This window comes from Phodopus roborovskii, unplaced genomic scaffold (assembly GCF_943737965.1).
Source record: "Phodopus roborovskii unplaced genomic scaffold, PHOROB, whole genome shotgun sequence".
Lineage (NCBI taxonomy): Eukaryota > Metazoa > Chordata > Mammalia > Rodentia > Cricetidae > Phodopus > Phodopus roborovskii.
This window is the reverse complement of record NW_026126459.1, coordinates 28969232-28986230: the sequence shown is the minus strand read 5'-3', so window position 1 is coordinate 28986230 and position 16999 is coordinate 28969232. Positions and strand designations below refer to the sequence as shown.

Here is a 16999-nt window from a genome sequence, read left to right as displayed (position 1 = left end):
GTACCTGTGAGCCCCAATAAATATCTTCTTTTATAAGTTGCCTTCATCATGCTGTTTTATTATGGCACTAGAAAACTTCCCCAAACATATTACTATGGGTGCAAATACATAAGTGCTCTGTGAGTATCTTGACTGTGTCCTCATAATAGCTGGAGACTACAACAAATTAGAATGTATTCCAAGGCACAAAGATGTGCTTCTTTGATGATCTAATTGGCAAATAAATAAATCCAAGATGTTAAAAGAAAAGGTCTCTGGAGACTGAAAGCAATACACTTGCATCAAAAAAAAAATATTGGGTAAAGTACAATCTAAATGTACAGAGAAAATTTATAAAGGTGTTTATAGTAAAAAAGTAACTAAAATGCTGTGTAGTATCAAATGACTTACATAACCATGAAATAATATCAGTTGATGTAAGAAATCTGGTTCTATAAGAATATAATGGTAGCCCCTCTCTGTCTTCTCTACCCTGGGAGCAGCTCTCCTGCCTTGGCCCCTCACCCCTGAAAATGTATGCCTGCTCCAAGTTCATCTCTACCCGCTCCTTGATCAGGAGCACCTCTCAGCTGCTGAGTCGTCCCCTGTCTGCAGTGGAGTTGAACCGACCAGAGACTTGGACAGATGAGGGCTTCAGCAGCTTGGCAGCCCCTCGTCTGACCTCACTGATCCTTAGCCACAGCTTCCAAACCAGCATCATTTCCAGGGACATTGGCACAGCCGCCAAGTTCATTGGGGCTGGGGCTGCTACAGTTGGGGTGGCTGGCTCTGGGGATGGCATTGGAACTGTTTTTGGGAGCCTCATCATTGGTTATGCCAGGAACCCTTCTCTGAAGCAGCAGCTCTTCTCCTACGCGATTCTGGGCTTTGCCCTCTCAGAAGCCATGGGGCTCTTCTGCCTGATGGTGGCCTTTCTCATTCTCTTCGCCATGTGAAGCAGCTGTCTCTACTTCCACCTCCCATAGTTCTTTCTTGTCCGGTCTGCCCTGTATGTTCCTTTTCCTGTACCTCCCCAGGAAGTCTGGGGAAAGTGTTTGGCTCAGGGTTTGACAGAGAGAAGACAAATAAATACTGTATTAATAAGAAAAGAAAAAAGAATATAATGGTAAATTCAATACAATATAATCGATTCCAAACATTAAACAAATTTTAAGAAGTATGACTTCATTGATAATTTTATAATGTTTCAATATGTGTATTTAGGGTCAAATAATATTTTATGTTAATATTACAATTATTAGTAGAGTTTAACAACTTTTTACATGGATCAACTATGCTATTTCAAGTTTTAAAAACGAAGGAAACACAGGCAGATCTGATTGATGGCATACATTAGTAATCACATCATTGCTGAAAAGCTGAAATATGAGAATAGTGATAAATATGCTAAATGGAAATCATCACCAAAAATTACTGCTGATAAGAAAAGTTGGATGAAAGTCATTTTGCCTATCAGAACTCACGGGATGTGATGGCCCCTATGCCCTGCAGGTACTACTGGCTACAGAAATGCCTGGCACCTATGATTAGGTCTTCAAATATTTGTTAAATCTGACTGAATTCAGTTTTGCACCCATTGAGAACCATTTCACAATTTTGTTCATGGAACTCTCCCCTGATAAAAAGGTCAATGATCAAATAAATAGTCTTGTACCCTGGTATCTTCTCTGTACTAATAAGCTGTGTGAACTTGGACAAATCACTAATTTGGGGGCAGTGCATTGTTAGCATAAGTTCTCATATATATATAGTATACATATGCATATATATGTGTGTGTATGTATACATATATATATATATATATATATATGAAAGAGATGGTTTTTCATGACAGGGCTTCTCTGTGTAGTTCTGGCTGTTCTGGAACTCACTCTGTAGATCAGAGCTCTTGCTCAGAGATCCACCTGCCTCTTACCCTCAAGTGCTCAGATTAAAAGCATGTGCCACCACACCTGGATTGTTCTACTTTTTTAAACATTTGATAAAGAATTCGCAAAAACTTAAAATGTTAGCTAACTACAAAAACCTTATGGTGTGGACATGATCGGTTTGAAAAAGATTTGTTCAAAAGATAGGTAAGAAGAGTCAGAGCTATGAACCAAGGAAGAAACACACAGGCCCACTCTCCCTGAGGAGCTATCTGAAGTTAACGGTTGCTTAGAAGAAGAAATACTCTTCTTTCATGCATAGCCTCTAGTAAATTGCCTATACTTCTAAAGAATCTCCATCTTGCTCACCTGTGAACTCAGTGGGTCATAGAACAAAGACACAGAAATAGGAGAGAGACTTCCTGGGAATAAAAAGCAGTTCACCAGGAAGGGGAAGGGGAGGGAAATCTGTGAAACAAGTTGATTCTTTGAGTCAGACAACAGAGTTGGTGCATGCCCAGCCAGGCAGGTCAGGAAAAGAAGCAACATCAGGAATCAAGGAACTGAAGTCACTACAGGAGTGATGTCAGGAAGAACAGAACCCAAGCCACTACAGGTTTGGGATGTTCTTGATGCGCTCGCACTTTAAATCCTTGCATTAAAATGGGAATCCTTAAAAATTACTGCTTTTTGTTTTTGCATGCATACAAGGGGACATTCTCTCACGCATTTTGCCTAGATTCTAGAAATCTTGCCAATCACCAAATGACAACTGTTGATATTGCTGCCACCAGTTTTTAGTTTTTCTTGGACATTGTGGTTCAATCGCTCTCTGTAGTAATAGAGTCAGCGCTATTCTAATAACATTTACACTTCCACATTAGAAACAGGGTTACAGAGTTAAATGTACACTACACTATACTACACTACACACACTCACACACACACACGTATCTATATATATGTAACATATTTATATATACACATCAAATATGTATTTCATACCAGTTGGTATCAAATAACCATTTAGAAGGCTCATGCCTCCTCAGTAAGACTATTGTGTCTCTATTTTGCAATAAGCAAATAAAGTTTTAAATGTCCAGTAGAGAGGAAAGAAAAAGCTTATATAGGCATATGTAATCCTGGACATATATTCATATCAAGGAGAATGATGATTGTGGTTTCTTTCATTTCTTTGTTTACTAGCTAAACCTAGTTTATCTTTCTTTTTAAAAAATCCCTATGAGCCACATATTTAATGGAAACATTTTTAGTGGCTAAATTTAAAAGGTGAGTATACCCAGGTAAAATGAATTAAAATGATATACTTGACTTCAGCTAATATATCCATATAAAAATCAGTACTGGCATTTTCTAGGAGTAGTTTACATGCTTTGATACTGTCTGCAAATTTATATTTCTATCATAAGACAAATCATATTTGATATATTTAACAGTCTCAATTGTCACATGTTTCAGTGGGTAACTGTGCTGGTTGTACAGTTGTAGCATGCACACCTAATAAATTAACACAAGAGTCTGTCCTTGCAGTATGAAATCTAGTACCACAGACAAACATGCCTGAAAATAATCTTTGAGTAAGCACAGAAGTACACCAGTGGGAAACTATACTAAAATGAACAGACTGGATACCAGGGTCCATGAAAGTGCTTCCTTTTCTAGCATTAATGGTGTGGCTCTGTTGAAGTGCTTTGCAAAAACAAGACACTTGACATTGTATGTGTTGTTCAGATTTTATGTGCATAACCTGTCTCATTCCATGAAGTTTGGAAGGAGAAACTATTTGGAGAATGGAGGAAAGATGAAAAGAAAAAAAGGCAAGAAAAGGAACCAAGATAGTGAGGGAAGAGTGTAGGGGGGAAATGAAAGGTAGGAAGGAAAGGAGGAGGGTGGTTGGAAGAAGATGATGTCTCTGGAACGTCAGTGTCTCTTAGGGCAGTGGGTGATTTGTGGAGTTGAATGAACATTCAAACAGAAAGTTTAGCTGCTAAATGCAATACTAATTTAAGCTACAAAGTACATTTTAAAAGCAGATCTTGTCCCAAGAACCCCTTAGACTGTGGACTTATTTACATATGGCACAGATCTAACAGACCTTGGGCTTTGTAATCACAGTCCTGTGGACTATGAGGTTCACATCATCATGAGGCTGACTGGAAAAATCTACAGTCTGCTCCATGAAGGTCTGTCCAGTATTGAGAAGAATCTGATATCAATGTGAATACAGTTCAACTCAGAACATGTTTAAAATTCTAAGTGAACCCTTTGTGCATGTTAAGAGACACTCTTTGTTGAAGTCTGTGCTTGTGTTAAATATTTATTTTACGTATGTGTATACACACAGAGACACATACACACAGACATAGGCACACACTGCACCTGGATTGATGTCTCCCTAACCTGAGACAAAGTGCTGTCTACTTAATTTTTATATGAATTTCTAGTTAAGTAGTCAGATGAATCTCCAGAGTGCAGAAAAGGAAGCAGAGTATAGACAATAATAATTTCCAGTGTAGTTTCATGTCAGCTGAGCTAACGTTCTGGCCTGGCACATGCATCATTGTTTTTATTGGAATGTAGGCCTCTTGAGCACAGAGAACACTTGAGCCTGAGAGCCTTCAGAATCCCCAGCATACAGTAGGTGACTGATCTGCATCTTGTGACTTCTCTTATCATTCATATGTTGAATTTTCCCTGTGACTGTAGTCTAGCTATCCATTTTGAGTTCATACCCATTTGTACTTAAAACATCTAATTTGCCAACTCACTAGTGATTCAAACAAAGTTATATATGACTAAATCCATCATCTCTGCCCTGGATTGCTCTTCACTTGGGGTTATCAGCAGCCAACACAGCCTCTACTTAGTTAATGCTGGAACCTTGACTCACTACATCCTCTGTTCTCACAGCCTATCAAACCTGAAACTAATGAATTTCTTCATATGCCTTGAGTTTTTTGACCTTTTCCATTCATTACTTTAATTCATCAGATTCTCTTTGACTATAACAACAACTGCTTATTCTGCTTCGACTAAGGAATCTCTCTCTGTACCTCAAGCACTACGGGATGCCAACTTTTAAGTATGTAGGTCATATCATTTCAGCACCCCGATTAATACATTAATTGGCTTAATGTATTAATTAGTGCTTTCAGAGTTAATTTTAAACCCCCTGACTTGGTCCCATACAGCTCTCATGTGTTCCACTTTCCTTGCTATGTACAGGCTCAGGTTATTTTGGCTTTTTTTTCTCCCCTTAGTATGCTCTAAGTTCATTCTAATGAAGTCCAACCTTCATGCTCATAGAGAGGTCTCTGCACATACCATGACTGGCAGAGTAACAATATATGTGAGGCAAGAAAGAAAAGTGGTTCAGCATGACTTAGTTAGCCAGTGTTGGCTCACACTTCTATAGTCTCACCCTGAACAGTTTACATCTGGCATATTTGAACAGAGTATCAGTTTGGGGAAAAAGTTCCTCATGCCAATTATCACAACAAAGCTTAAGGCATTGCTACATCTAAACTCATTTGCAAAGTACCTGTGACTTCTTCCACAAGAACGGGGTCTATTGACTGAGAAAATGATGTCACAATAAAGCTTAAGGTGTTGCTACAACTAAACTCATTTGCAAAGTACCTGTGACTTCTACAAGAACAGGGTCTATTGACTGAGAAAATGATGTCACAATAAAGCTTAAGGCATTGCTACATCTAAACTCATTTGCAAAGTACCTGTGACTTCTTCCACAAGAACGGGGTCTATTGACTGAGAAAACTATGTTCAGGATCAAGGGTGAAAGATTTGAGAAAAGGATAATAGTCTGAAGGATTTGGGTTAGGCCTGGTCCTACACATAAGTCAACTAAGATCACCAGGTTACTAGCTACATCCATTCCCAGATTTCTGGGCATAAACAGGTATAAATCCCTTCTGTTGACAAGAAAAGCCTTCATGTTTAACATTCCTGGTTTCCCTAGAGTTATCTATAAGCACAAGGACCTTGTATCCTCTACACCTATTTAATTTCAATTCATTCTTCAGTTTTTTTCTATCAACATTACTTCCTCCTTTACACCTTTCTTGACGTCAAGTCCTTTGTATGTTTCCATAATCTTCCATATTTCTTTGCAGACCTTAACATAGGTGTAATAGTGACTCAGCGTTCGTCTTTCCAAGCGAGTTTGGACTGTGTTGTCAATGTATAAACATATTTCTAGCAATTAACACGAGAACATCTAGATAGCAAGTATTCAGCAATATATATTAGTTGAAGTACCAAAGGAATGGATCAATATATTTCCATTTTTCATTTAATTAGCAACTCATTTTGAATTATAGGTTTTGAAAGACTTTATACACTTAGGATATTTTTACACAGTTGTAACAATTCATAAAATAGTTGAGATTATTCCTCTACTCTCCTAAGTAACAAATATGTGATGCAATGATGTTGAGAAAGGGTGGAGGCTTGGGACTATAGCTCTGGGGTAGAGTGCCCACTTACTGTGAGACTCGACATTCAATCCCCACCACCAACATACACACACATGCACACACAAACAATAGTAATAATAATAATGAGTATATATTTTATAAATAACATAAAGTTCCTGCCATTGGTACAAGGTTTTTAGATGACATACTATTATCAAAGTTATCAATTTAAAGACATTTTAACAGTCACCATTTCCCTTTATTGTGACTTCAATAGTATATCTGGCCCAATTGATGTCACATAGGCTCATGTGCTTGAACATCATATCCCCACCTGGTGCTGCTGCCTGGCTGTCAGAGGTGGGTACTGAGGGCAGACCTGCAGATGTTACAGCTCAGGATTTTGGTTATGGCTTCCTTCTCCGCTGATTCCTGCTTCTGCTAATCAGAGTCATTATTCACACCACTATCATGGACTTGTACCCTCAGAAAACATTAACCAAAATAAAGTTGTCCTCATTTGAGTTTTTTTCTACCAGCATTTCATCACAGCAACATGAAAAGCAACTAATAGAGGTAATTTTTCTAGAAGTCCTTGAAGTCATTCTAGTGGGAATCCATGAAGGAAAGCTAATGATTTGTTACAGTTCTTTCCTCCTTCCTTCCTTTCCTTATTTTCTGTTTTGGCCACTTTTCTATTGCTGGGAAGGCCATGACCGAAGTGACTTAGGAAATACAGTGCTTAATTGGGTGCTTGCTTATAGTTTCAGAGGATTACTCCATGACCATCATAATGAGGAACATGGCAGAAGACAGGCGTGGTACTGAAGGAGCAGCTGAGAGTGAGTGTGGGGAGGGGCATGCTAACTGGATATGGCATGGGCTTTTGAAACCTCAAAACCCACCCCTAAAGACAGATACTTCCTAATCCTTCCTGAACAGTTCCATCAGCGTGGCTCAAATCTTCAAATATGGGCCTATGGGGGCTGTTCTTATTCAAATCACTTATTATTATTATCATTATGATAATGATGATGAAATTAAAGTTCAGAGGTTCTATATTACTGGTTTGTTAGTCCTTGTAGTGACAGAAAATGAAATTAATAAATTAAAATCCTAAGTCACTGAAATCAATGATCTCTTCCAAACACAGGCTTTCTGATGGGCAGTGAAACAGACTGGTCCATCAGATCTGCTGGTGAACATTATCCAGTATCTCAGATGAGTAACCTTGCCATCTGATCAGAAGAATTTCCTTGGGATCTTGTTAATCATTCTGATTTCTAGGCCTTCATTTGGGATATTATGGTGTAAAAGGCTTTGAATTGGATCCAGAAACTGTAATTTTTTTAATAAGCACGTCAGCAATCTTATCCTGTTATGTTTGGGGATCATTGCTTAGATGATGTCATAATTTCCATCTTTAGGTGCCAGTAAAAAGGACATAAATAGCCAACCTCAGCAAAGTGATTTGGGTTCACACCCAAGAAGGAGGCCAATGTCAAAGACCATGGTGCAGAAATGAATCAAGGTGTGCTGATAAGTAAAGAAGAATGAAGACTTGAAAGGCAAGGACCAGTACAGGGCCCATTTAGAAATGAGTTGGCAAATAACAGTGTGCTGGCAATGATGTCTTCAAGCAGAAATGAACAGTGATCTCACATTGGGTGGAGTCCCAGCTATAAGGATAAGATCAGAAGCATTCATTTCTCCAAAGAATTCTGACTATTTCTGCAGCAATAAAGGATCCTAAGCAGTTCATTAGTAAGAATACATTGACTACTCTCTGAGCACAGCACATAAGTGTAAGATATGGAATATTGTGTACCAGAATGGCAACTGTTGAGAACAGCAGATAGCCCAGTTAGAATGAAAATACAAGGTGGTCTTACAATAGACGATCAGGGCTATGAGCATCTTTAACAGGAAACATTGATGAGGCCACAACAGTTAAATAGTGATTTTGCAGAGGAATTTGGACAAACATGGGCCTCAGAGTGAACAAGATCTAGACAGACACACACAAAGAAAGGCATGAACAAACAAGGAAGTCATAGAGTGAGAGACATGAAGAAGCAAGTTTCTACTCAACAAAGATGTAGGGTAGTGAAGAGTTTAATGAAGGGAGGAGAGATGAGTAGAGACAAATGATCTGTGCAGCACCTTGAATGTCAAATAGTGAAATTTAAATGCATTCCTTCATAAAATAAGGATTTATGTGTGCCTTTCTCGGATCGTCAATCAAGGAGGAACATTATAGTGTTTCTGGAATGGGCTCTTGTGAAGAATAGGAATAAGGTGTTGTTAGTAAAAAGAAAGAAAAGCAGCTGAACAGCTTGCATGGTACTGGGTAAGGGACTTGACAGAAAGTAAGGATGAGGGAGGCAATAAATTGGGACTTTATATATTTTAAAGTCACATTCTACAGTGTATTTTTATGGTGATATCATTTTTTGTTCATCTATTTATCCAAGTGGCATTTACCAAGATGTCATCCTGATAGGCATATCAAAGCTTACAAAGCTTACTCTCTCCTAGAGGTGTCATCTTTTTGAGTATGAGCCTCTTCAGTTGCTCCTGGACATAGACTAGGGCACTCAAAAATATCTATTAGGTCACTTAATATGTATAATATTATACTAAGGTTATATTCATTTTCTCCTTTAATCCTTTCAGAATTCTAGTAGAAGATGGTTTTCTTCATTAGGTACACATCACAGGTCAAGTAACTGAGGGTCTGAAAAGTTAATTATCCTAAAGATAAATGGTGGCCAGAGATTAAAGCATTTTGAATCTAGGGAGTTTTTTTTTGTTTGTTTGTTTTGGTTTTGTTTTTTTTTTTTTTTTTTTTTTTTTTTTTTTTTACTATACTATATGGTCAACTTGATGCACGAATGGTACATATTACTGCTATTATTATTTCTGGATAAATGGATTCACATTCCTGAAGCCATTCATTGCCTAAGCCAACTGGTTTGCCTATACAAGCTACATACACTATCTAAGTCAGACAAATTATAAACTGTAATGAACAATGCTGGACTTCATTGACAATTCAGGTTTATTCGTTCTGCATATGAAAAAGTCAAGCTTAACCATTTTGAGTTAACTAAGCAAAGAGACAAAATATAAACAAATCAGACTACCTGAAGAGATGAAATATAAACAGATGGGACTAAGAGTCACACAAGTCTCATAACCATATTCTGATTAAAATACAGAAATTAGCCTTTTATATAAAAAATGACTCTGAAAACATGAGTTTGGTGCATTAGACTCAGTATGGAGACTGTCTTGGGTATGGATGTAGGACCCACCAAGTATTGAGTGACAGCTGGAATACAAGCAGTATAGGATGGAGTCAAGGACTTAGAGCTCAGCACAGGGCCAGGCTAAAACTAAACCATGACCTAGTGCAAATGGTTTCCAACTTACATTACTTGAATTTTCTCACCTGTCGTCTAGGGAGAGTCACAATTGTTAGTAAGATTAAATGCATTAATGTACTTAAGTGCTTGAAATCCCGGCATACTAGCTTCTAAACTCCAGCTATCAATCCCCGAGCTATATCAGCCTAAAATTGTCATCATAATTACTGCTATGTAATTGTGGTTATTACATCATCATGTAAAAACATGAATGACTTAAGGAGACACTAAAGAAACCCCCCAAGGTTACAGTAATCTAGGCTAAAAAGCTAAGAACCTTCATTAAGGTAGTTCTTTAGAAGCAGAGCAAAGTGGTACACACCAGTAATCCCAGCACTTGAGAGGCTGAGTCAGGAGGATCATGAGTTTGAGGTCAGTCTAGAATACATGGCAAGACCTTGTCTCACAGGAGTGGGAGTGGAAATGTGTTCAACACACATTACATACTTGGATGAAAATCTCTTTATATAACAGTGTGATGTGCGATGACTACTGTACACAACAAAAAAGGTCAAAGTAGAGTATAATAATAAAAAACCAGCCATGATATCCCAGACACAAACAAACAATAACAAAATCAGGGATGAACGGAAATGAAAAAGCTAAGATGGCTAATGGAGCATCATCATGTTGTCATTTAGCAAATGAAGGCAAAAGTAGACACATGCCTCATGCCATGATGCTATCGTAGCACAGGAGTAGTGGGTAGACTTGGTATTTGACTATCCCCGCCTCAGTCATGATTTAAACTCTGAGGTCTGTCTGGGTACAAATTTGGCTAAAGGATCTTGCAGAATCCTTTCACAGTTCATGACTCTGGTTTGATACATTTCTTGATTTTTCTTAACTTGGCCTACTGTTTTGGTTTGATTAGGTTTAAATTTTGTTCTCATTATGTGGCACAGGTTGACCTCAAATTCATAATCCTCCTGTTTTAGTTCTTTATTGCTGAAGCTACAGGCACGTACACTATGATTTGTTAAACAACATGACTCTCACATGCAGTCCTAATATGTCACAAAGGTTGGTAATCTTACTGTTAAAGTGGCTAAGTGACTGTTTTGAAGCCATGATCCATTTTTATCAATGCTAATACTTCCACTAATGCTTTTTAATAACTCATCCAATGTTCATGAGATTACATTTATTAGTATCTGATTGAGCAGAGGTTAAATTACAGGGATCAAAGCAGACAAAAAACCAAGCCCTTGTTTCTTGAGATTGCTGTTTCTCTTAGTTCAGAGTTCAGTTCTTTATAGTTCCCTTTAAAAGCTGGACATTCCTAGAAGGTGACTAGTTGGGTGAGCTACATTAGGGCCTAGCACAACTTTCAACCTCTCAGCATCACTATAGTGCCTGGGAAAATATGGTTAAGACCCACCTCTCCCCCACTCTCAGAATTTGCTTATGTAGCTTTTGGCCCATCTGGAATTCACTCTGAAGACCAGGCTGGATTCAGATTTGCTGTGTGGTTACTGTTTTTTTTTTTTAAATATTGACTATCAACATTAGGAGCCAGGTAATTCTTCACTGTGGTGGTGGCCCTGAGCTTTGTAGATGCCCCCACTGAACCCATTACTTGTACCCATCAGATGCCATTAGCAGTATCTTTCTCCAAGTTATTACAACTCAAAGTGGTCCTGAACATTGCTATGTATCACCAAGTAGGAAAATAACCCCCAATTAAAAGCCACTTAACCATCTCACCATTTATTTTAAACCCACACAGAGTGAGAACGTATGTTCTGCCACCAAGGGCTTCCAAGATTGTTTCTTACATGTGATATGGTTATCTAACAACTCTATGATTTTACAAAGTGAGTTATTTATCCAATCTGCAGGACACGTAGAAACTATGTAGAAACAAGTACACAGAACACATGCCTTTTAGTAAACATCTCCTTGACTGTTATTAAGCAAGTACTTTGAACCTATTCGACCTAGACTTTTTATGTAACTGCTATATCCTTGGCACTATTCCCACCCACAGAGGCTACAAACATGTTCTATACTTTCAAGGAACTTTCCCAGCTGGGCATGGTGACACACACCTGTAATCTCAACACAAAAGAGGACAATACAAGGGGATAAAGGTCAGCCTAGCCTAGGTTGTTATCCCCTCTCTCAAAACAAAACCAAAAAACAAATACAAGCCTGTTGTGGGAGAGCCTGTTCCTCCTCCAATCCCATAAATACACTGGTTGCTTTTTGAGGAGTTTTCAGCTCCAAACATCCCTCAAATATATGCATGTCACTCATCAAACCCTTTATGAATGATTGATCAGTGAAAATAGAACCATGGAACAGCATGCATTTATTGTGATGGTTGTAATTCTCCAGACATCTCTTTCTGTCTGTGACAGAATCGCTCCCTCAGCATCTTGTTCACAACCTTCTGAATCCGAATGACACTGTATCTGCTGAAGATGCCACCAGCATCCACACCATCACTGTGTTCTGCATCTGTTCTTCTACTGACTGATATTCTTTTTCTTCAAAATAGTTCCTTGATTCACACTGTGAAAAGTCAAATATGGGTTGGTTCCTTGTTGTCTACCTAAAAGTCTTTGTCCATATGCATCGATGCCTATTTCTTTCAATTCTTTGTGACCCATATCATCCAACACATCTAGTGTCATCTTTTTTGTTTCAAAGGTATTATCCCAAAGGTGTTCCAGACCAAGGTTTTTAAGGAATCAGCTGATATTCGTGTAAAGACCTGCAACTTCTTTCCTTTCTGTACCAGCAACGCCATCCCTTGCATTGGAGGCCCCTCGTACAGTCAGCTATGCCAAAGGACCAGACAGATTACCTGTGCTGTTGGCAGCAGAGAAGCAGAAGGGGGAGAGTCACTAACTGAAGTTGCCTAAGGTTTAAAACAGGTAGGCAAGGCCCCTAGGGACATGGCATCTATGAACTTGGATATCATCAGCTGTTGCCAGATCTAAAGGTGTCTGACCTTCTTGGTTCTTCATGGTTGGGTCTATGCCATGTGCTAGGAGTAGGGCACATAACTGTGTCCTTCCTTTCTGAGCTGATTCATGGAGCCCAGTAAAGGCCCACTTATCCTTTACACTTACACAAGTGTTATATTTTATCCATAGCACTGCTATGTCAACATGCCCATAAGATGCTGCACTGTGAAGTAGGATTAAGTCTCCTTTGTCCTGGGCTTTAACATCAGCTCCATGCTCTAAAAGGTATTCAGCTACTTCCAAGTTATTGTAACCTGCTGCCAGGTGCAGAGGAGTTGATTTTCTGCCCTAGGTGTCTCTGCAGTTGATAGTCTCTCTAGTGCAAAGCTTCTGCACTCTGGTCTGGCCAAGCAACCCTTCTTATCACCATCCAACAGGGCAGCTCAGTAAGTCCTGAATATCTGTGTCTCCTTCTTTGACCAAATCTAGGGATGTATTTCTGTCCCTGTTCTTCTTAGTTGAATCTGCTCCACGTTTTAGAAGGAGCTTGCAGATTTCATATTTTCCCTTGGCTGCCGCTTCATGGAGAGGGGTAAATTTTCACAAGTCCACCACATTTACGGAAGTCCTGTGCCTCACCAAGAGTCCAGATACTTTGTAGTGTCCATAGAAGCAGGCATTATGAAGGGGAACCAAACCACCTTTGTCTTTGATGTGGACATCAGCTCCCTGGTGTAGAAGGTACTCCACCAGAGACACATGGTTATAGCCTGCAGCAAAGTATAGGGGGGTGGTAGAATTTGGGCCCTCCAGATCTCTGCAATTCACATTCTGCGGGCTGCAAAGTTGCTTCACAGTTTCCAAGTCCCCAGCTTTTGATGCCTCCAGGAGTGGATAGTCCACATCAGAAGTGAGGATAGGAGCATTCTCACTCAGAATCCATTTTAGGGCTTCTTCCCATCTGTGCTGCTGTGAAGCCTTGCAGGGAGATGATGGAAGGGTCAGAGTAGCAACTCAGCAGCAGGTGGCAGGTCTGCAGATGGCTTGCTAAGGCAGCTCTACGCAAAACAATCTGTCCAGTTCATTCATCTTTATCTTTGCTCCATGCTTATGCAGAACTTCCATGATCATGATGTCATTATGAGCCCTTTCAGCTGTGACATGTGAAGTGGTCATGAAATCCTTGAGGTGGTTTTGTTTGTTTGTTTGTTTGTTTGTTTCATTGACTTTGGCCATCTGGCTTCCTTTATATGTTATTCTTAATAAAGTCTTTCCATTATCTATTCTTCTGTCACAAGCCAAAGTCTTGCTGTGCAACTCTGGCTGACCTGGTATGGACTGTGCAGACAACCCTAGCTTCAAACTTGCAGCAATACCCCTGTTTCAGCCTTTCATGTGATGCAATTATAGGTATAGATCCTCACTCCTTGCTTGAACTTTTCCCCCATAGACCATGAGAAAACCCTTGAAAGCTTAGAGTAGCTATTCTGATACAGAAGTCATCTGGCCAATTTCAGTTTTAATTAATAGGTTTCAGGAGCTGGCTTTGCCTGTTGAGAAGTTTGCTAACTACTTAGCATCTTTGGTGTTTAGGGGAAAGCATCATGTCTAAGACAATAAATTCTTCGGTTCCCTGTAGGTGGTTGTGAGACAAATAAAGTCTCAAGGTGCCCAGAACTGACTAGGAAGCTTTGGCTTCTACTTTGTGTTAACCTAAGTCCTAGGAGAGTAACGATGAGAAGAGAGATAGCTATCTTTGCCTCAAGTAGCATGAGATATATTAAGGGAGGCAGACAAACAAACAGAATTATTTTCTGAAATGATGAGTATGGTGACGTGGGAAATGCAGTTTTATGTGGGAACTCATTTGAGGAGCACCAAACCTGATGCAGTAAAGAGCAGAGAGAAACAAAACAGAGAAAACTGCGAGAATCTTAAATGAGACTGGAAAAGAATACCAACTGTCTACATAAAAAGCAAAGAGTGGGCATAAGAGAGAGGCACATTCACCATGAACAGACTTCTTTGCAGTTTTTTTCCTTTCTGGTGACGTTTACTGATGAACCAGTATAGCACGGTTCCTCTGCTGTCCCAAGCATCAATCCCAATATTTTTCACCAGCATGGCCGTGTGAGGGATTCACCAATCCTCTAATACTCAATAATCAGAGTGTCCTGCCAGGCTTTTACAATGTTTTCCCAAAAATCTAGATACTTATCATAACTGTGGACTTGCTCCCATGAATTCCAACAGCACCTTAGTCAGAAGTCTGGGAGCACAGGGAAACAATGAAACATGTCTGTAAGTTAGGGGATTGTCTCCTTTATTCCCACAGGGAATACTTGATTACTGTTTTAAAGAGTTGAAAAGATTAAAATATAAAATTGAAATCAGCACTATGTTACTCTACAAACTAAATTCTATTAACTTCTTGCAATTAATTTTATTTTTTTATGTGTAATAATTTTTGTGCACATATTTTCATTTAAAATGTACACATTCCTTCTTTTAAAAATGTGGAAAATGTAGAATAGTAGAAAAAAATTAATAATTGTACTACTCAGGGGCTGGAGAGATGGTTCAGTGATTAAGAAAACTGACTATTCTTCCAGAGATCAGGGTTCAATTCATGGCAGCTCACAATTGTCTGTAACTCCAGTTCCAGGGGACCCAACACCCTCACAGAGACATGCACGCAGGCAAAACAACAATGCACACATTTTTTAAAAAGGATTATCCTACTCAAATCCATTGTTTTTAAATGATATTAATTTTAAAATTGTATTTACTTGTAAACATTCAAAACATTGACAAAATAACTGAAACTCTTTTGCCATTCAGAGTTAAATTCAATTAGCAGAGCAATTACTTCATATAAATCACATGAGAGAGACTAGAAGCTGTGAAAAACTATACTGCACATAAGCCAACAAGGACCTGTTCAAAGTTCCATGTCAGTTCAAAATAACTATAGTCTACCAAGGTCAGGGGCTATTGAAAATACCAAGACAAGACTATCTGGAGGTGTAATTTGCAGTGTGTTAATATTATGAGCTTGTTAACTTGTCCTTCTAACTCACCAGGCAGCTCCACCCAGTAGCACATAGCTCTATGCTGGAGAGCTTGAATATGGAAAAGTTCCATTGTTTTCAAGGAAATTTTCTTCCCAGTATCATTGTGGCCTTGGTTTCTCTTGAAATAGCGATGGAGGAACCAAGAGGAAATGGGCGAAAGACACAAGAAGTCTTGTGTAATAAGTTCAGAACCCAGGACAATTCCAGTTGTGGAAAATGACCAGAGTGCTACATGAAAATACAGACGGATTGTTTGTCTCAAGTTTTCTTTTGCTTTGTGGGACTTCCCGCCCTCCTTTTTGGTCTCTTTTGGGTGTAGAGAGGCATAAAAGATAAATCCTCCTTCACCTCTCTTCCATCCTGTTATCAGGAAGCTTACTGTGCATACACTTTTAGTTGTCCTCTGTGCTGTCTTTCACCTTCTCTCAGGGAGAGAGGAAGAGAAAGGCTGTAACCTTTTTATGTGACCCAGAGGGAATAACAAGACCTGACTTCCATTGCATCCTTTTGCATATCACCGAGCTCACAGAGTGGGAAAAGACCCTGTCAATCTTCCTTTCAACCCCTAGCTACCTGTGAGAAAACCTCAGGAACAGCAAAGTGGATGGTTTGTGATTCCCAACATCCCAAACAGCACAGACTAAACATAGTACCTGATTATTAAGAGGTAAAATATTAATTTGTAAACATATTAATTATTATGGCATTAATTATTACATATTGGGAATGTTTATTCTTGCCATCAAGAAAAATAGGGTAACACTAATTTTTTCATTGCTTATGTACTGTTTTAAATTCAGAGAATCTGTTTAGTATAATGGATGAAGATACTGGCTGGCTTGATTAGCTGGTCAGAGAGTAATAACATGTTGTATATTAACATAATATTAACATCAGTAACATAATGATGATGCTATTCACATTCTGTATGGGAAACATAGCAGAGCCCATCTTCTTTACAGGATGTGACATCAAACTGTCTAATTTTACAAGGACATTTTCTGTTCAGGGAATTTCCATTCTCAGGGCTGACCTTTTCACTAATTCTGCTTGTAGTGAGGACAGTGAAGGGATAGCTGACAGAGCCTGGTCTCCTGATTCTGTTTGTAGTGAGGGGGTAACCTACAGAGCAGGTCTCCTCAGGTGTTAGGAGGACCTATGGAGAACAAATACTCACTGACTTGGTCACGATGCTCATCCAGTCTGACCAGCATGGTGATGTCCAAAGACATGAAAACAATTGTCCTTTAGGTCCTA

At 39.0% G+C, this 16999-nt stretch overlaps 1 protein-coding gene and 1 pseudogene across 1 annotated transcript; one reads left to right on the top strand and one right to left on the bottom strand.

The window, feature by feature from the left end:
* Positions 1-456: 456 nt before the first annotated feature.
* On the top strand, positions 457-1082 carry LOC127225599 (ATP synthase F(0) complex subunit C2, mitochondrial-like). Its single transcript, XM_051189092.1, has one exon. The coding sequence runs from the start codon at positions 513-515 to the stop codon at positions 933-935; it is 423 nt and encodes a 140-aa protein (XP_051045049.1). The 5' UTR covers positions 457-512; the 3' UTR covers positions 936-1082.
* Positions 1083-11857: 10775 nt separating this feature from the next.
* On the bottom strand, positions 11858-13904 carry LOC127226227 (poly [ADP-ribose] polymerase tankyrase-1-like; annotated as a pseudogene).
* Positions 13905-16999: the final 3095 nt, after the last annotated feature.

Excerpts from the sequence above, each read along its gene's own strand:
- LOC127225599 (XM_051189092.1), top strand. The coding sequence starts at position 513 with ATGTATGCCTGCTCCAAGTTCATCTCTACCCGCTCCTTGATCAGGAGC.